Source organism: Uloborus diversus, chromosome 2, assembly GCF_026930045.1.
Source record: "Uloborus diversus isolate 005 chromosome 2, Udiv.v.3.1, whole genome shotgun sequence".
NCBI classification, from domain to species: domain Eukaryota; kingdom Metazoa; phylum Arthropoda; class Arachnida; order Araneae; family Uloboridae; genus Uloborus; species Uloborus diversus.
The window spans coordinates 202,145,252-202,166,932 of NC_072732.1; the positions used below are offsets into that span (position 1 = coordinate 202,145,252).

The 21,681-nt window shown below is 31.2% G+C and overlaps 1 protein-coding gene across 1 annotated transcript in view; it reads left to right on the forward strand.

Annotated features, from left to right (window-relative positions):
• The window catches only part of LOC129216759 (cilia- and flagella-associated protein 251-like), a 53,338-nt gene that overhangs the window by 21,838 nt on the left and 9,819 nt on the right, over positions 1–21,681 (forward strand). The window contains exons 11-20 of the mRNA XM_054850976.1: positions 4,321–4,503; positions 5,700–5,759; positions 6,868–6,965; positions 12,417–12,556; positions 13,156–13,371; positions 15,300–15,443; positions 17,002–17,084; positions 18,440–18,629; positions 20,477–20,568; positions 20,671–20,802. Of these exons, the coding sequence (XP_054706951.1) occupies positions 4,321–4,503; positions 5,700–5,759; positions 6,868–6,965; positions 12,417–12,556; positions 13,156–13,371; positions 15,300–15,443; positions 17,002–17,084; positions 18,440–18,629; positions 20,477–20,568; positions 20,671–20,802 (1,338 nt within the window). The remainder of the gene's footprint in view (positions 1–4,320; positions 4,504–5,699; positions 5,760–6,867; positions 6,966–12,416; positions 12,557–13,155; positions 13,372–15,299; positions 15,444–17,001; positions 17,085–18,439; positions 18,630–20,476; positions 20,569–20,670; positions 20,803–21,681) is intronic.

The following is a 21,681-nucleotide window of genomic DNA, read 5'->3' on the forward strand; positions in this document are numbered from 1 at the left end:
TTTTGATTCTGAAGCCTCTAAAACCAAACCACTAACTATTTTGACCCCTGTAGAGCTCAGATGTAGGCCATCCCTAGCAATCCAATCTCGTTTACATCTACTCCACACATCAATAAACCTGATACTACGCTTAACGCAAATTTTCTTGAGTACCAGGTTCATACACCTAGCCCGTTGGTTTAACCAACTCCTATGCACTCCATACCTGGGAAGCAAACCAACCACTTGGACATTTGCCGAACAGTTGGTTGCTTTGTCCAACAGGGAATCCCATTCCTTTGTAAACTCATCATTGTTACTTTGGCCTACATCGTTAGTTCCCACCCACAAAGTAACTACATCCTCTTTATTAAATACCCCCTTCTTTTCAGCAACCCTATTTACATCTCTCACCCGAGCCCCTGGCAAACAACATCTAGCCACTTTACGTCTAACTCTGCCTATTGAGTTTCCCACCTCACCCACCATTGAATCTCCCAAAATTATACCCTTTGTTTCCCAGTCAGTCGCCTCAGCAATAACTTTCCCCTTTACCTCTGGAATTTTCCCACTATCTAACACACAGCTAATTCCCACATCCTTTTTACTAACTTCCTCCTTTAATTCTGGAATATTCCCACTATCTAACACACAGCTAATACCAACCTCCTTTTTGCTAACTTCCCCCTTTCCCTCTGGAGTGTTTACCCCAACTACACGCCTACAGCCTAATGCTAACTCACCCTCCAAAGTAAGCATCCTAACTCTGATTTCTGAGAGTTCAACACAATTTGTGCAAATGAAATCTTTCTCAGACTCATCCTTCCCCTTAAACAAGCAGAACATCTGACATAGGTCACATTTACAACAAGGAATAAATCTCCCCCCCCCCCCCACTGCACTGATGAGAGGCACTGAATGTGTTGGAAGGGCAAATACTCTGTCAAAGTTTCAAATTCCAATGAAAAATGCCATTGCAATTTTAGAACCTTGGAAATCAGTCTGGTTCTGACGGCAAAAACTTGAGAGTCACAAATCTGGATAAACTTTGGAATTGAAGTCAACTTGTACTGGATACGAGCCCGGGTTAAATATTTTGAGTGCATAGGCACAGTTAGGAGGGTCTAAATTGGCTTTTTAGCTCCAAAACTGCAATATTGTTTTCTTTGGAATTTGAAGCTTTGGCAAAATATTGGCTCTCCTAACATCTTTTAGCCTTTTGTTAGTACAATGTAGGGGCAGGAGAATTTATTGAAAATTGTGAATGCATTTAGCTGGGTGGTACTGCAATGCAATAGGATGAAAAGGTAAAACAAGTTTATTTTCAAAGGAAAAACTATTGCTTTTCTGGAGCTAAACCAGCAACTTTGGACCTCCATAGCAGTCAAACTACCTGGGTTCTTTACCTGGGTTCATATCTTATACAAATCGACCTAAATCCAGAATTTCTTCCACATCCGTGACCCTCGAGGTTGTGCCGTTTGGTAGTGAGAATTTTTGCAGAATGTTGCTTTTTATTTCTATTCATTATACAATTTGTTGATTGTTACAACAAATAAATCATTTTTGCTAAAAATAGCTTTGTAGTATTGCTCAGTATGCTTTGCCATGTATACTAATGAGAAAGTAATTATTGTTAACTAAGAGTGGATGCTAAAAGATTGCTGCACAGTTATAGCAAAATGTTAATTTACACAAGAGGCAGTGAGAAGCAAATGGATGTAAGTGGACATTTTCAAGTTTTGAGTAAAACGTGTTTAAAGATAAGGTCCTGGGTTGGCTTTCATTGATTTTTTTTCTTCTAAATCATGCTGTACAGCAGCATCTACCAGGGCTACTAGTACTGTCGCTTACCCCAAGACAGAGGAGGTATAAGTGTTCACCTACCATTTGTACTGGTTATCTCCGATTTTTTAATTTTGCCACTTACCTCCCTTTGCTTCTCACATGGCAATGAAGAAACAAAAAAAAAAAAAATCTGCTACAAGTACTGTGTTTCAACAAGTAATAGCCAAATGATAGCAATTTTGAGCATTTAAATTATTTGTGAAAAAAAAAATCTAAAGGAAAAAAGTTCTGAGTTATGATTTGTCTGTATTTAAGACTGTATACGTACCACATACTGTACATTTAAAAAATATTTTATGTTAATATAATATTTTCTACGAATATATAATGTTTTAAAACATCATGTACGTGACTAATTGTATTTTATTGTGAAGCTAATCAAAAAATATTTAAACTGTCTAGTTTTTTATGCATAAAAAAGCCTTACTTGCACTCCAGCAGTTACTTATTCTCTCAAAGTCAGAATTTCCAATGTTCTGATCCTGACTTTGTAATTTTTGCTTTGTAGCTCAAATAGATGAATTAGCTGTTGTACTTTTATACTCATCAAGTACCCTGATTTAAATTTTCCTAATTTTCTGCGATCCACTAAGCAGGTACTAGGTTATCACTTTTAGGAATTGTCCAGGAATGATGCTTTCCTGTCAAAGTACTCAAAATGAAATAAGTCATGGAATAAGAATTTCTTGACTCAAGATAACCGAACGAGTCTCTCTATATTCAGTAAATTACCGCCCTTTAGCCAGGGCTAAAGCAGAAATACATGAAATACACCGCCAGCTCAGTCATTTGCAGCCGAGGGCGGTAATTTACTGAGTATACCATGCCTTGCCATCAATTTTTGAGTTGAACCAAACCATCACTCGGTCACTCGGCTGGTCTGTGCTAATTCTACATTAGCTACCAGTTTGTTTGGCCCTCTTGGCTTCCATGAGAGGTTTTCCATCTCCAGCTCAGTCACTTTCCTATGCCGGGCTGATGAGTGCTAATAAGCATGAAACTGCAGTCCTCGGCTGGAAATGACTGAGCTGGCGGTGTATTTCATGAGTCTCTTTATATTAAACTGTAATATGCGTAAAAGAATTACTCCAGCTATGGGCATATCCAGAGGGGGGCAATGGAGGGTAGCTGCTCCCCTTCCAAAATAGAAAATATATAATAAAACCAAACAAGAAAAAAAAAAAAATCAAAAAAAAAAAAAAAAACTTCATGATTGTTGCAATTACTAAGCTAATCTGTGAGTTTGACTCTGGTAACTTTGTGCCTGAACTTGATAATAAATATTTATTCTTTGGGAGATCATTGAAAAGGGGAAAGTTATTGGTGTTTAATTGGGTTATCTTCATAATACCACTATGAATGTAACAGTATGTAATACAGCACCAAAACCACTTCCCTTTTCTACTAACTCCTCAGAAAAAGTGTTCTTTCTTTTTAAAAAGTGTTGTTATGCACAACCTCCACCCCATACATGGTGAAAAAGTTAAAACTTAAAAAGGTGTTGTCTCAGGTCCAACATTTCAGAATTTTCCAAATGTGTGTATGTGGGAGGGGGGAGTATATACTTAATGCATTTTATAGAGAAAAACTACAACATACACACAACTGCATACTTACATTGTTCCAAAAATCCGGTGACATTGGCCTTTCCCTGATTGAACAAATGACTGTCCTGCCTCCCCAATTTTGTCCTTGACTCTAGCAATAATATATTTTTCATTTTGAAATTTGATGATATCAGATTAGCCTAAGATGATTTATATTGGATACAGTTTCATTGGTTATTAAAAATCACCCTGGAAAAACATTTCTAAAACTGAAGTAGAAAACTTATTTACTTCATGATGTAACATAAAGGGGCCATTTTTAATGTGTTGATGTTATATCAGGAAATTTGGTTGAAAAGTTTGTACTTCAAAGAAACAAGTTAATAATTTTTGCTGACTGATTCTATCTTTCACTACGTTTTCTGAGAAGGTCTAGTTATTTTTGCTCTGAGAATCAATAAGCTTTTATATTCTGCTAGACTTTTCAACAATCAAACTGATTAGGTCTTTGTAACCATTCATGTGTCAGATAAATGAATTGACGCAATTAACGAGTCCTTGTTATAACTGTTAAAAGATCTTAATTCAAAGCATTCCATAATGATGGAAATATTTTTGAAGTGTAACTTTAATTTAAGAAAAATGATGTTTTCACATGTCAGATTTTGAAAGCTTACTTTACCTCAAGTCAATTGAGCTCTACAATTTATTTCCTGACTTCATTTTTCTTTAATTTTAGAACTTAATGAAATAAATTTAACAAAATGAAAGTTTTTTTTTTATCTTTGAGACAGAGGCTTCCCTTCTTTTTACCATATTCATTTATTACCATTTTAGTCAGAATTTTAATGTTAAGTAATACCTTAGCTGTAAATGAAAATAATTTCATGATTCTATTTGTTAGTTAATAAAAATTTTTTTTGAACAAAAAAACCTTTCATTGCAGAGCAATTCGCAAGGTATTTGGAAAGAGCAAAGAAGAAAATGATGATGCAGTAGAATTTACGGACTTTTTAGTCTGTACAACTGAAGGTTATGCTGGTTATGTAAATACAGCCACCGGAAAAGTAAAAGATATCCTTTCTGGAACAGCTCATTCAATAAAAAGTGTTGCTGTTAGTCCTACTTGGTAAGTAGTTATTGTCCAGATAATTTTTTTTCTAGAATATGTCTTTCTTTAAGTAGCAATCCTATACATTCAACTCCTGCCAAGTTTAAATGCCAGATGTTGGACCATGTAATACTAGAGATTTTCCTCCACACTTCGTTGATTTGAATACTTAATTTTTCAATTAAGAGCTGTACTGTCAGTGGCTCATGTTTCAAATAACTATCAAATATTTATGTGATCTTTAACTACATTTTGTGTTTGAATTATAGTTTATTCCTTTCCTTCCTTGTCCAGTTCATAGGAATGGTTACTATGTATGTTGATTCTCTTTGATTTGTTTGTTAACTTATTTTTATTTTATTTTTTGCTATCCAATTTAAAAATTATTATTACCCAATTATTCAAATCAGTTTACATTATTAATGGAGTTTGTCCTAGTGTAATTCAACAAACAAATGTTAAAAGTTTGTCTATTTTATTATTATTATTTTTATTTAATTCAAATAAAATTTGATTTTAGAAAGTTGATTTTAATTTTCAAAAGAACTGCAATGCACATATTATTTTGCATTTTTGCATAATGTATGGCAAAAACACAATGTGTTTGATTGACATTCAGGTCTTAATTGAGGTGTTGGTGACAGCTTTGGATTATAACTCCCTCACTCAGGATTGAGGGAGTGATAATCCAAAGCTGTCTCACTCAGGATTGAGCAGTGCAAATGAGCTCTCGCTTTGGTTGAGTCACATATTCAAAAACTCTATCACAAAAATCAGAAACTCAACTTTGTAAAAAATTAACACTCAAAAAAAAAAAAAAAAAAAAAAAGGCCTATTTACCTGCACTATGCCGAAAGTCAAGGAAAGTCATAGGTTTCAAAACTCAAAATGTAGCGAATACCCTGTTTATTCTACTTGATTAATGTTATTTAACAAAACTTTCTTCAAAAATCATTTTAAGCCTTATCTAACTTTAAAGACGGTACCTTTAAAAATATAAAACTTAAGAAGAAAACAAACATAGGGAGAAAGGGAGAAAAAAATGCTTTGAAAATTTGCTTAAAATGATGCAAATCTTCTTGCTACTTTTCTCTTATTCAAAACTAACTTTACACTCACTAAAACATATCAACTGATTTAATTTTGAAATTATTACAAAATTTATGTAAAAACTCTTGTTTTACTTTGTAAAAAAGCATTTGCCATACTTTTAGGCCATATATTTACACTGGTGATCAAAATGGAAATTTGAAGAAATGGAATTATAACACGAGGTATGATTTTTTTTGGCCCAATATTTTTATAATGTTTTCCTTACCTCTATTCTAAATACTTTTTAAATTTTGGCTGAAATCATAGTAACCTATGGCTATTTCTGGGCAAAAATCAAACACATCCAGTGATATAAAAATTTACCAAAGCTAAAGTTGTGAATTTAGCATAGAGTACACAAAAAGGGCTGTCTTCCAGGTGGGAAAAAAACTAATTGAAAAATACTTAGTTTTGAGTACAATTTTTGTCAAAATGTAGCATAACCAAACCCATTGTTATTTTACAGAAAGTATTTTAAAAATACATGGTGTTCGAAAAATCCTTGACACATAAAAAAAAATTCATAGAAAACAAATTGTCGTATGAATATGCAGTTTGCCTAGTAATACTTCACAGGTTCATGAATATTTTATGCCATTATAAAAAAGAAAACCCCCCCTCAAAATTTTGCTGTACAATTTTGCTGTATTGACGGTACTGCGCGAAGGTGGTGCTGTACCATCACAGTAAGAAGAAGAAAAAAAAAAAAAAACATAATGTGAGGTTTTAAATCATTTCATTAAATAGAAAACAATAATTTTCATTACCAAAGTTCAATGTGGGCTCCATTTGTTGCTAGAACCACATCTAAAGGGCACTAAAGTTCATATATGGTTTTTATATTGTAGTCAGCATAGACTGCATAACGGGAACAGTTAGTGCTAGTTGAGTCATATGTACCTTCAGATCTTCAATGCTATTAATGCTACACAAATAAACTTAAAAAATATTTGTGAACGTGTGAGGTATTTTTGGGCAAACTGCATCCTTATACCACAATTTTTTGCTTTTCTATGAATTTTTAAATGTGTCATGGACTTTTTGGGCACTCTATATTTTATTTTTCAACAACAAATAATTGGTTGGATCTGAATTAAGTAATACATTTCTAAAAGACAGTTCTGACTATTTCTAGGATCTTTTTTTTTTTTTTCATTTAATTTAAGAATTTTTATTATGGGAAAAAGACTTAGTGTTCAGGAATAGCAGTAAAAAGCTTTTTCCCCCGAATTGCCCGTGGTGTTTTTACTCATTTTTTTACAACTTTTTTTTCTGCTTAATCTTATTAAGATGTCGTTTCTCTAGACAACTTCTCAATGAAGATTCATATAAAGCATCATGTTGTGAAATTGAATGTTTGGCAATTGATATTAAAGGCAGTTTCATAGGTAATGTATTTGAGTTTCATATAAATATATTTGAGTTTCATATATATTCTCTTTGTATTACTTTCTAATTCTATTACACTAAAAAATTTGGGGCCAAAAAGGCTTCAGGCTCAACTATCATCTACCTGATGAATCACATCAGCTTTCTAAGATAATACTTTCTTAGATAATTATAATGGTTACACAATTCTTAATGCAACATTTCATTCAGCAAAAATATTACAGAGCTCTTAAACATTAAAATAACTTTGCTACAGTCTTAAAATCAGAGATGGAACTGAATTGCAAAATAAAATCTTTTCATCAGCTGATGTAAGTTTTTTCTTTTTTGATTGATTGGCAGACTGTTGCCAACCTCAACACATCCTAATAAATTTTTCACCTTTATGTCAAATTGCATAATGTCATACATATTTTTGTTTAGCAATGTGAATAAACAAATAATATGTAATTAAATGTATGCAAATCCTATAACATATTTAAGTTCATTGCAGAAACATGTATTTCAGCAAAAAAGAAGCCAAGAATATAATTAAATTTCAAGTAATTATTATAGTTATTTTTATGTTAAAACTGTTACTTCCCCTCACATAAATATTCAATGTTGCTGAAAATCTTCATTCTCAATCCATGAGGTCTTATCTTTTATTTGAAGATAATATTATCTCTGAAAACTTTAGTGAAATTCTTATTCTAATGTTTCTTATATTCAGCCTCTTTCTGATTTATAATATATTTGCACCTATTTTTTTTTCACCAGATTTTCTAATATCAAATTCAGAATACTGAATAATAATTTGCTGTTTGGCAGTGTCTAAATAACTGTTGATTTTTTATTTTATTTTGATTTCTGATATTGAAGAGCAGGAAATTGTACTTGAAAGAGAAAAATCATGATTATGGTAATATTGTTTCACACTCTTTTTAAACCTTTCATAATTCTCTAAATGCTAGAAAATCGTCCGTCAAGATTTGAGGGGTGAAAATTGCATCTACATTTGAACAAAGCAGTTGCCTGTTGGGTGATATTTATATAATTGAAATTTTAACCCTAACTCCAGTGGATTGCCCCTAAACTCCAGTACAGCGAAATGAAGAAACTCTCGTTTCTTCATTCCGCTGAAATGACACAGTTTCACCAGTAAACACTTAAGATACTGGATCGAGTTCAGCCTTGTCACAAAATGCCTTTCCAAGCATTTTAAACATCACGAAAGTATATTCGTAACTCCAACGAACTATAGGGGGCACTGCAGTCACTGTCTAATGGCGGACGAAAAAACTAAAACAAACGCACGTGGTAACGAAGAAAATGCCAAAAATGTTGTGATTTTTGTTCGTATGTATGATTTTTTTGTTTTATCCTTTATTAATCAATATTTTAAGTCCTGAGGATATTTTGGCCCATGTAGAAAGAGATTAGAATTCAAGAAGCATTACTTACAACATTAATGCAAACTACGTAGTTCGTAGTTCTAAGCAGCCATTTTCACGATGTTGAGTTCGATATTTATCGATTCTTGATAAAACAAAATAATAATTGTGGCCTGACAAGAATTACAATTAATGCTAGAAAATTTAATGTGACATTACAAATTATTACCAAAAGAAGATGATACTTCTTTGCTTTGCTTGGCTAGCGCTTATTGTTTTGCATTTGTAGCTGAGTTATTTCTCTCGAATTCCCGAATCGGTTAATTTAAAATTTTTCTGTTTAGATGTTTCTAATTTCCGAGTTACAATTTAATTATGTCATGTTATGCAAATCATCTGCAAAGTTCTTACGGATATATGGTGGTAGTTTTCTTTTCAGTTGATTGACCATTATTTCTTTTTACTTATGGAATTCTGTAATCTTACTACCATTTTATTCCGCTCATGATAAAAATTAAAAATGGTTTAACTAAAAACGCGAAATCTCGCCAAGGCTCCTTTGCTCGCACAATACCAAAACTATAACCCTAAACAAATTTGGCGAAACCTTTCAGCTGAGAATAAAAAGAATAAAGTAAATTCTTTCTCGGTTAAACATTTTTCATTTTGTTCTACGATAATATATTCAAGAAAATGTTTTGCATACTGTCCATATCAACTAAATGCTGCTGTAAAATATGGTTAGTTAAATTAATTTAAGATTAAAAAAACTCATATTCTTACAAATTCATACAAAACAATAAAAATTTTTACTTTGTATGACGTTATCCAAGTTTGTTAATCCAGAGTTTTCGCTTTCACCATTTCTCAATCAACTCACTTTTTCAAAGAAAATAAAGAGAACTAACATTATTTTGAGAAGCTGGAGAATACTATTACGGGACGAAACAATCTCTGTAGCTGAAAGCAATCTTAAACTCATCGAATGCGTTAATAAATACTCAGAACAAACTGCCTGTGTTTACGTCAACAGACACACGTGGAACGCAACGTGGCAATGTTTTAGTTTCTTCGGCAGTTTTGTAAATCACCACAAGGTAGCGTATTCGAGCGCTGGAGTTGCGAATTATCCAACTATCATGCTGTGGCGAGTTTCATTGTTGATGATGTCAGGAGCGTAACTCGATCATTGGCTATTACATACAGGGTGTTCTGTTTTAACCTGCAAGACCTTTATTTTCGCAACCGTTAGTCCTAGATGTAGACTTCCAATTGCAAAAATGTTCAAAATCAGATGCAGAAGCAAAAATAAAAATAAGTCAAAAACATACATATATAATTTTTTTCGGGCTCTAAGTTCCCTAACTTGTCTTTAGGGGATAGTCTCCATTGAAAAACAATTCCAACACAAAAAGTTTGTAATTAGTCGGACCAATATTCAAAGAGATATGAAACGCAGTGTTTTGTGACTTACACCACTTTTCACTTGCCGTCAATGACATCTTTTGGTGGAAAATATTGCGATTAACAAGTGTTCTTAAAATTACATTTGTGTACAGAGGGTGGCTTTTTGAATTCTCAGGGTTGGCGAGTTTCTGCCGAAGCGGTTAAAACCACTTGTAGAAACCGGTTAAAACCGGCATGGCAAAAACTCACAAAATGAAAAATTAATTCTTGATATACAACTGAAAATGCATGGAAAAAATATTTAATTGTTAACCAAAGTACTGTAATTTTATTACAAAATTATCACAATTCAAAATCAAATGTTACATTGTTTGGACCCTGCAATTGACTCTTTGAAAAGGTGGTTTCAAAAATCTAAACAGGTTCTCAATTTACTACGCACAAATAAGAAATTTTAGAATATTCTTAAAACAAGAACTAGCAGACAATGCATCAAGGAGCAAGCAATGTTTCATCTATTGTATAACTGGTTCACCATGTAGTAACTGGGGTTGTGGTAAAAATTTGTCTGGAAAAATAAGTTTTGAGAAATGGGGCCAATTTGTTTTGCAAAGCTGTGACATTAGGTACAAAATTTAGGCAAGTAAAATTCCGGCACTTTCTTCTTGAAGCACATGACATGATAATTTCAATCACAAACAATTGAGAGGAAGGATATAAGTGAGCAAATTTCAATTAGTAATGCCTGTTTTAATTTTGCATGTCACTCCTCTTTCCTAAGCACCCTCTGTATGATTTTTTATCCTTTGTTAAATTAATCCAAATACTACGTGCCTCTGTAATTGGAAAGTTCCCTTTCTAAATTAAATCAAGGCCACTAGCATGGGATTTTATTTTTTTAAATGATGAAATGATGTTTAATTTTTTGTTTACTTAAACAAATTAAATATCATTTACTAATTACTTGAGTTATTAAAGACATTTTTAAGTTTTTGCCAGTTTCTGCCGATTTTTACCAAATACCAAATGAAAAAAAGAAAAAAACTTGTAGCTCCTTGCTTTAAGCATTGAAAATAAACCTGCCAAAAGTTGTGAAAGTTGGGTTCTAAAATTAAAATTTGAACAGTTCAATATTTTTAGCATTTGACCACATCTGGTGGATCTTCCCAGGTGCAAAAGTACCTCCCTGTCAAATTTGGCCTGAATCCAACGCAAACTGTTGAATTGTTAGGGATCATACACACATATATTATGTTTTATGCATCATAGGGCCCGTATAAAAAGTTGAACTTTGTACTTTTTGACTCATTTTACTTTGCATTTTTTTAAACTTTTGCATCAAACTTTCAATATCTTAACCCTGCATCTGATTTTGTGACATTTTTGCAATTGGAAATATGTATCTAGGACTAACAGTTGCAAAAATAGAGGTTTTTGCAGGTTAAAATGGAAACCCTTTATATGTATAATATAATTAAGGTTGTTGTTATTTTTTTAATTGTGCTTTACTTGTACTAAAATAATTAAGTGGGTATATAGAATCGGACTGTGGGATAACGACTGTGGGAACATTAATGTTTAAAGAGGTGTCTTGGTAAAACCCACTTGTTAGGAGGGCTGTGGAGTCTGAGTTGAATCGATTTTTGGTAATTGAGTCAGAGTCGTTAGAAAACATGACAACTCTGACTCCAGGCATTTCCTTACATTTTTTAAAGAGTGATGATCAATTGGTTTGTCTACAGGTAGAAAGACCAACTGATTAGAAAATAAATTGCCATTGGCAATCAGTTGGCTTGATTATCGAATTTTCTGTAACAGCTACCTCCATCAAGAACATCTAATTTGCTTGTTTTTATAACTTTCTTTAATTAATAGCGACTGTCAGCAAGCTGATTTGTTGTCTAATATTTTCTAAAAAGAAGTAATAGTTTAATTTAAAGTTATCACTTTCAAATAAAAATAGTTACGTATTATTTACTCTGATCTCAGTTATAAAATAATAAAAGAAATGACTCTCTAAAAGGTAAAAACTAAATCACTTATTAAAATTTTAGTAGAACATGAAATTGCTAGTTGTAAATAAAAAAAAAAGTTTTTTTTATATACATTTAAACAGACTTTTGTTTTCAGGAAGAATTCAGATGTTCTCAGAATGTTGTTAAGAAGGTGCTTAATAAAAACTAAAATGAATGTAAAATAATATAATAAAAAGCTCCCCTGCTTGTAAAAAGATGATGCTATAACTTAGAAAAAACGATTTACATATAAGCAATAACTTTACACTGACGGATTTACTCTTTAAAACTATACAACTCGAAGAATCATAGATTTTTGATCAAAAGCATCAGCTATATAATGGTAAATTCAGTGCCTGATCTAAAGGGAGAGTGGGGAGCAATTTGGGGCCCGTAGCCTGGGTGAAAACTTCTGAAGGGGCAGCAAATTCAAATTAGTTTTGGTGAGAACGCGTGAAAACTTTATAAAATGAATTAATATTCTAAAACCTGTTTAGATTTTTTTTCCACTTCCCAGGAGGAGGGGAAATTGGAGGGGGGGGGGGAACGGAGTTGAAAGTTTCAAAATCCAGGAGTCGGAGTCCGCCATTTTTCTTCGAACTCCCCTGCATATAAGTCTACATTTTTAAGTTTATCTATTTCAATACTGTTTTAGCCTGTGGCATGTCTGATGGTAGTGTTGCACTATTTGATGCTATTGTCTTCTCTGGAAAGCCTTTCTTCACGGACAAAGAAGTTCTTCACCGTCCAACTAGGATCCAGTTTTCTCCTGATTCACAGCATTTAATTGTTGTTGTAAGTTACAATTAAGTTTTTGTTCGCTTTTAGATAATTGTGTTTCTACTTTTATGTGTATTGCATTTATGAATCATTTTTCTCCTCTCATTTTGTTTTACTGCATTGAATCATCTCTAATACAAGCAACTACTACTCTATCACAAATCTCTCAATGAGGATTTTCTTAAAAAAGTATCATTGAAAAATTGTTGATGTTATTAAAATTATGGACAAAATATCTTTATTCATTTTGCTTTTTATAGTTCATATTATTGAATCCTAAATGTTCTCTAATGGTAAATTAGTGACATTAAAGTATTCCCAAGGTTAAATCAAAATGCTGGAAACATTCAAGGTTAGAGTTATAAAGATATTAAAATTATCAATATAATGAAGCTTGAAGCACATCCTTGTCATTTACGCTTACATAATGTAAGCTGGAAAACTGGAATTAATCTTCCTGGAAAGTTAAAAGTAGTGGCTTTGAAGGATAACTATTTAATTATGGCGAGGGCAAGGATCAATGCCGTCATCTATTTCTTATCAGTCCTACATTTTTGTAAAAGGATTAAAGAAAAACACCCTAAATCCTATATTCTTTTCATTATGCATTATAGGACTCTGCATCATTTATTACCAGATACAGATTTCAATTATTAGTTCCCCTGAAAACTTATGAAGTTATGGAAAATAATACCCCTACAGAGGAACTCTTTGTTTCATATGGTGGAAAAACTCGGCAACATAATGGACGTATTGTGGACTGCTTGTTTGATAAAGCTGACAAAGAAGGATCTGTTTTATTTTACACTTTAGGAGAAGATCGGTTCTTGGTTTGTATTCCTTTTATAATCAGAGTAACTTCCTTATGTTTGATTTTTGATGTACAGTCTTCACTATTTTTTTTACCTTTTTTTTCCTGCACTAGTTTATTATTTTTTCATTTCAAATATAAAAACTCTTGAATTAAACTTATATATTTTCATTCATCCCATTTCCATGTTTGATGAAATATTTTCCCAGATTTAATTCTCAAATTATTTGCTCTTTACAATTAGAACTTGCATAATTTTATAAGTTTGTTTTAAACTGTTAAATTGATTAGATTCTAACTTATGCTAAAAAAATCTGAATAATCATTTCAATTTCATCCATATTTGCGGCTAACTTAAAATAAAAAACAAATGTAGAAATGTAAAACATAAAAAAGAATTATAAAGTGATGGCAGCACATAATTGATTGTAATTTTATCATAACCTATAAATACTTAACTCATACCTTGTAAACAAAGTGATAATAGTTTGAGAAATCACTCTTCACAAAATGTGCTTATGTGATTTTTTTTTAAATTTGCATATTTGCCCAAAGAATTTCAAATTTTAATCAATTGAGTTCTATACAGTGGTTTTGATTCATGATTATAATATTAAGGGGCTGTTCATATAAATGATATCACACTTTTTTTTCTTCACATTTGATCCCCCATTCATTATTCTTTGCCAAGAAAGTGTCACATTTCACCTTACCTACTCACCTCTACTTGTCAGATATCATGCTATATCATGCTATATATTTCAAACATTTTTCTTTCAACCAAATTAATTGCTGGCTCACATCTTGTTACCCCCTCCTTCCCTCTCAATTTGTGACATCAGTCTTGAATGACCCGTAATATATTTTTTCCAAAGATAAACTCTTTAAGAAACATGACAGGGAAAGGCGTTTTTGTGGCCCCCCTAAATATTGGTTTACAAAAGGGTCTGTTGGCTATAAAGTTTGGGAAGCCCTGATATAGATAATTATTTCTTAACAAATATTATTGTTGCAAGGGCAAGAAAATCCCTGGTGTAAAGACAGAAAGAGAAATGCAAGTCAAAATAGCCGGTAAAACGTTATATAAAAGATCTGGGAATCAACAATATACAAAAAATATGGGATAAAAGAGAACAAATTTAAGAAGGTGAAAATACAAAGAAAAATTAAAAGTTTAAAAAAAAAAACAAAACTTCACTTTTAAAAATGTTTAAAATTAATAAATAACTTTTTAAAAATCCAAAATGGCTGCTAGCATTTAAAAATACCGCTGAGCCTTGTTTCTTTTGTTCCCAAAGAATTAACTATGGGATGTTCAAAGCAACATAGACAGTTGAAACAAACTTATAGTTAACAAAATTAGATTTTTTGATTAGTAGGAATTTCAAAAGTATTTCTTACTGTCAAATTGATGTAAAATTATGCTTAAAACCAAAGTAAAAAACGAACAATAGCAAATGATTTTTTTTCAGCCCAGTACAATTCAAACAATTTTGTCACATGTCTTTTCATCCATCAGTTGAGATTGAAAAAGGGGTTCCTTATAGCCCTGAAAAACATGTATGCTGCTCTCTGCCAATTTGTGGTATCAATGTTGGTACTTCCTTTTACACTACTGCACAGAAGTTTTTATTATTTTTGTTGGAATGAGCTTTCTCTCTCTCTCTTTTTGATATTGCAGTATATTTAAAATTTCATTTCTGACTTATCTTGCAATGCCACATAAAAAAAAAAAAAAAATAAAAAAAAATAAATAAATAAAAATAAAAAATCTTCAATTGTAGTTTTGTGTTAAAAGGATTTATTAAAATTTGTCTAATTTTTTTTTCTGTCAAAGTTAAATTTTGAACAAGTTTGTACTAAAATGATTACAGTAAGAAATATATGAACAGAAAGTAACACAAATTTGCTTTCTTGATAACGTCTTTAATTTGAACCTTTTTTCAGGTAGAATATGACATAAGTAATTCAAAAGCTAATGATGTAGAATTATCAAAGCGAATGATTCTTGAGAAGAAACCTGTGCCCATATGCATGAGCTGGTACCCTTTATTCGGCATTAAGGAGCTAATTGCTGTTATTAGTGATGATGTAAGATTTTAAATCTGATGATTTAATATGCTTTAAAATAAATCAAATTTATTCTACTATTTAATGTATAACTTTTATCCTAAGTTTTTCCTGTGGTGATATGTAGTACACCCAAACCTCTTTTTGTGCCATTTTTTTTTTGCGCGACTTTTTTTGTTCAAACTTTTTTGTGCAGGGTATGAAAATTTCAGTCAGATTGGTACTCAATTGATGACAGTATTTATAAAATGGACAAAGTTATTTATAAACCAAACAAACAAACTTTTTTTATGTGGTCCCTATCCACCGCATGAAAAGAAGTTTGAGTATACATATCAGAAATGAGCAAAATTGTTGATCTAGGCCATGTGCCCCTCCTCTGTAAATTTCAGTAATAAAAAGGAGACGGTAAATGTCTAGATAAAATAATGGAATTCTCTTATTTTCACTTTAAAGAAAATGTTTCTTATGTTGTGCTATTCTGATAATTTAAAAACTTTTAACTTTTGTTAGATCACTATTATAAAGAATTTATTTAAAACTTTTTTTAAGAAGGTATGGTTAGAGAAAATGAAATAAAAGTTTACTGGAATGTAGCTATTTTGTCGTTAAAACTGTATTTTTAAATTTAAACATTCATTTCAAATAGTTTTGAAAATATCGTAAATTTTTTTCGGATTGGCTTCAAAGCTCTTTCCAGATGTAAAGTTATTGAATTCACACAATTCAGAGCTCACTGGAAGAAGAGCTTTTAAAATTGACAATGGAAGACAAAACCAAAGAGGACACTGACATGGATGACACACTGCCAAACACTTTTACATTGAAAATACGAAGACCTGCTGTATGTCCAAACCTCCCAAAATAGTTTCAAGAGACATTGTTATTCAAGTAGGACACTCCTCCTTCACAGAAAAAAAGAGTGATTTTACATTAAATGTTCATGTCATGCAGGGATATCTCGCTGGATATTTAAACATTATTAACCATTTTTTCTTTCTTTTTTTTGTGTTTTTTTTCTAAATAACTTATTAAGCCTTTAAATTTTGTATAATGGTTTTTTATGTAAGAAATTCAGCAATTGACATTAATTAGGCATAATAAGTACAGTAATGCTGTATAAAACGTTAGATTAATAAAGTTGCTTCACTCAATAGCTCTTTAAATTTGGTGCAAATATGGTCTGAATAAATATTTTCTTTTGTGTTTTTGGGAAATATTAAGAAGTGCTCTTGAAGTTTTCTACACCCCAACTTGATTATTCTAAGAAGAATTCGGGACTCTTGGTCTCTCAGTGGAATCAAAATTAAAAATAACAAAATTAGAAACAGTTAAATGTAATTTATTCAGAGTTTCTAGTGTCTTTTTCACATTCAATGAACAATAGACATTACCTGGGTTTGATATCGTACAAAGCCAATTTTGAGAAGTGGTTCCTTGTAACCTCAAAACATGTCTGCCATCTTGTGAAAATTTGCTTTGATTACGTTGATATTTTTCATTTATTAACAAAAGTAGCTTAAGAACTATGTAAGTTAGAAAGTTGTAGTTTCCTTTTTATAGTTTTGGTTTTTCTTAGGATAAAATGAGAATTTATAGTACAAGAGAGGACCAGCTTATTCGTATGGTTTCATTGCCAATATTTGAGGAGCCTATTAGAAGGTAGGAGTATTTTGTTTTAACTTTTCGAGAAAAAAAAATTACTTATTACTAAGGGTTGGATTTATTCATTGGTATAATTATTACAGTACATCATTACAAGCAATTTTTATGAGGAGCAAATGAAAAAATACATCAGTTAGAAAAGCCCCTGAAAATGTGTAATTGAGAAAAGATTGAGTGTGAGAGTGCTTGATTAAGGAATATTAATAGTACAAAAGAATGTGAATGGAAGAAAAATTAACCAATACCATGCAATTTTCAAATTTAAAAGTATAAATTAAGCAATCAGTTCTCACTTGTTGGTAAAAATAGGTATATAATTTTTGAGTATCAAATTTTATTTTGAAGTTTAACATTTTTCAGAATCCAGTTTCTGGATTTGAAAGGGGTCAATATTGGAATATGAGCTCACAAATCGGAAAGGGTGGGGTTCACAAATGTAATTCTTAGGCATAAATAGGGGATTTAAGACTTTCCAGGTTATTTCTTGAAATAGAAATCCCCAAATAGCAGGTTTGGGCTGTCTTTAGTTGTGACCCCCTGGCCTATCCCTTGGATCCCAGCTCAATGTGACTTTCTTACATAACTCCTGCATTCAAATCATACGTCTGAAGCATTAACACAATATTTGAATGTAAATCTCATTTTTCAAACCAGTCTGACAGGTGCAGATTCAGGAAGAGGGAGGGGGGATCATGAACTCTCCTAAAAGTTGGATTGTAAAAATGAAATGTTTTCCTCTTCGTAGTAAGTTGCTTATAAGAACAGTATAAAAATTATATAAATAGCAATTATTATCGTAAACATATGTTATGCAGTTACGAAAAACTCCTTATTCATTACAAAAAAAAAAAAAAAAAAAAGAAATAATAATAATAAAATAAATAAAAAGTGCTTATGTAAAACAGACATCTGACGAAAGCTTTTGTCTGACTAAAATTAGCTACTTTCAGTATAATTTTAAAAATGACATAAGTATTTTTCTAGCTCATCTCAAATATGTTTTGCAAGCTGGGCATGTGCAGAAATGTTGTGTGAAAAAATGACTTTTACAAGCCCCGTTCCACGTTGTTTTTAACCTATGTCCCTATATATATTTCACCTATCATTTTAAAAATCTCAGGCCTCCTTCATGCTCGGGCCCAGGTCAACAGGTGTGTCTCCCTGTGCTCCCCCTGTTTGCAACTAGTTAAATATAGCAATTAAATGTTCAATTAATTTCTTTTACTATAATCTATAATTAACAAAGTGTTTAAAATTTATTTTTCCCACTCATATGAAAGCTGAGGCTTTAAAAATATGTTCAATCTTTTTGAGTGGATTGTAATTTTTCACTATGGTTTATTTTTTTACAGAGTTTTGTTTCTTGAGAAAGAGAAACTCCTATTTTCTTTTACAAGTGGTCGACGTAAATGTTTGGATTACTTAAAGGAAGATATTCTGAGATATTTCATTTTTAAAACTGATACGATGGTGGGCCTGATTAAATATCCTATTGATGGAAACCCAAATACTAGTTTGGCTGTGGATAGTCATCCAAAAGGAGTAAGTTTTTAGTTGTAAAATTTAAAATTCTAGCATGGGAACTTTTTTTTTCCTAAGGAAGTTACACAACTGTATCTTGTAATTCATCTATGTCGAATATACAGTAATGTTTGTTAACTTACAGTTGGGGTAGTTAGACAAAGTTTTTATCTCAATCAGTAGTGCCCATTTTAAAATGTGTTAAAAGTAAATTTAGTATATGAATGAATTAAAACATTGGAAACAGAGATATTAATAATTGTCATAATTCTGTAGTTATAGATCCTCCAAACCAGTAGTTCTCAAATTGGTCAAAAACACAGTATGTTCTGTGCTAAGCATAGCAGTTTTTGTACTAGAACTTGACAGAGATCAATTTTACCAGAGAATTCATCTTTGCTTATGTGCACTTTATAAAGGATGTAAGCTAGATTCACATGAATTATTTACAAGGTCTCTTATTGAGTACTAGATGTAAACATTAAAGGGAAATCAGTATACGTTGTACACAATTCTTCAAAGAGAAGAAAATTCTATTTAGGAACATACTTTCCATACTTTTTTTGTGCTATCGATAGACAATGGGACTGACTGATAATGGGGTTGGGGGGGGGGGGGGGGTAAAATATTTTAATCCATTTGCAATCGAGTCTATCAAAGCCAATATGACCAGGAAAAATTAAGTTTCACCAGAGTTTATCTTAAATTTATTAAGGTTTTTGAAAATAAAATTAGTCTAATAAGTAATTAAGAACAGGTAGAGTGGCAATAAAAAATGAAAAAAATGGAATTTTTTTTCATCATTATAATTATTATTGTTATATTATTTTTTGTAAGTCATAAAACGTTGCAAACTATGAAAATTTGAGATTTTTTCATTTTTTTTATGTAACCTTTCTTAATCTTTTGGCGATCATGTCATGTAAGTTAATGACTAATTTTACATTAACTTTTTAAAATTACTGTGTTTAGCATTTCAATCTTTTTACAGCTTGCTAATATTTCAATCATTTAAAAGAATGGATGTTATTTTGATATATGCGAACTTAGGATGACTAATTTTATTTATTCTGATAATTTAATTTTATTGCTAATATGATTTTAGTACTTTAAATTTATTGGTAGCTGCCTGTTGTTTGGAAAATTGCTAGCTTTAAAAAAAAAATAATAATAATAAGCACTTGATTGCTTAATTCTTTTATTTGTTTTTATAATAAAATAATTGTTTGAAGAAATAAAAAAAAGGGAATTACTTTTAAAAGTATCTTAATGATTCCCTCTTTGCCAGTAAATTTATTGTATCCTCAATGACACAAATTTGAAGATTTTTTTACCCTGGGAATCTGTTTTTGTGTAAATACTGTTTTTCAATATTTTTAGTGATTGAAAGAACATTATTGTGTATCATATCAAAGATTTTTCTGAGAAAAAAAGATAGTATACATTTAAATTTTAAAGTTTTATGAACATTTAAATTTTTACCTAATATAACTTTTTTCCGAGAAAAAAAGGGAAATTCATGATACTTTTTTACAAAAGTAAAGAAAATCCAAAAAAAATATTTTGTTCCTTCACAAAATGGAGACCTAAAAAAATGCCTGGATTAGATGCCTGCTAGTATTAGTAATACGTCCTAAATTATTAGTATAATTATTTATTATTATACTGACAATTATAATTTAAATCAGCTATTTTCTCATCATAGATACAAACTGAAGTTTTCAATTAAATAATCAATTTTAGCTGTTCATCAAAACCAATAGTAAATTTTTCATAAAGCATAAATAACTTTTTTATTTTTCTTAAAGAACTGTTCTTAAAATGTCAATAAAGTGTTAAATTGCTTGTTAATCTTTGAAATCTTGCAGATTAATATGTTGGTTCCTGATAGATATCAGAACTTTGTATTTACTGCTGGAGTAGAGGATTCTTTTGTTTATATGTATGAAATTGATCCATTGTATGTATGAATTGATCGTTACATCTTTGTTTTTTATAATAGTTAATTTTAGGATATTAGTCTCAATCACTATTGTTTTATATTTTAAACCTTTTGTTTAAGAACCTTGATTGAAGAAGAAATCAAAGCATGTGAAGGAATTGATGGCTTCAAAAACTTATTTCCAACTAATGAAGATCCTGAAGAAATGAAGAAGAGACTTATACTTAGTGTGTATTCCTTGGAATTAGAGTTGTAAGTAATTTAAATAGTTTTAATAGAATAGTATTCTTGCATGAAGAAACATTGATATTATGGAAAGAAAGGTGTTTCATCATTTTAGATTTATCATGTTTCATTATAGTTGAAAAACAAAAGTATATTTCCCAATTTTAAGTTAATTAGGCAGTTCCTTCTTTGTGGCGATAAAGTTTCTCTAATTCATCGGGTCGAAAAAGCGTTTGTTCTGCAACCAAATATAGATATAAAAAAGTTACATGTTGAAAATGTTATTAGTTTTTTCCAAGTTCGTCAAATGAGGTTTCCAAATACTGTTTAACTATAAACAAATAAAAAACCATGTATTAAAACTTTCTCTGCCTCCAAAAATGTAATGGAATACTGCCCTGTCTTTACTAGCAAACCTAATTTTCTGGAGTAGTTATTCTGTAGTTAAAAATATTGCTGTAACAGAAACTGGGGTCGAAATTTGTTTATTTTTACTTTCTTCTATATCTAATATATAGAAGAAAGTATTGGATTCGTACAAGTTTTCGAATTTCGAATTTTGACGGATTCGAACGTTTTGAGGTGTGCTGAGTCCATTTCGACTATTTTTGGAAAATGTCTGTCTGTCTCTGTGTGTGTATGTGTGTGTGTGTATGTGAGTGTGTCACGTCTGTGGGTGACCAGTTTTTTGTGGCCGCTCTACAGCAAAAACTACCGCATGAAATTGAACGAAATTTGGTACACATATGTGCCGCTATGGGAACTTGTGCCCATTGGTTTTTGGCGCAAATTCCTCCAAGGGGGGTGGAGCAATGGGTCGTTTTTTGAGTTACGCGTGCTTGCTATTCCTCAGGAAGTAACTGGCGGAATCAAACAAAATTTGGTCCATATGTTGCCATTAACAGG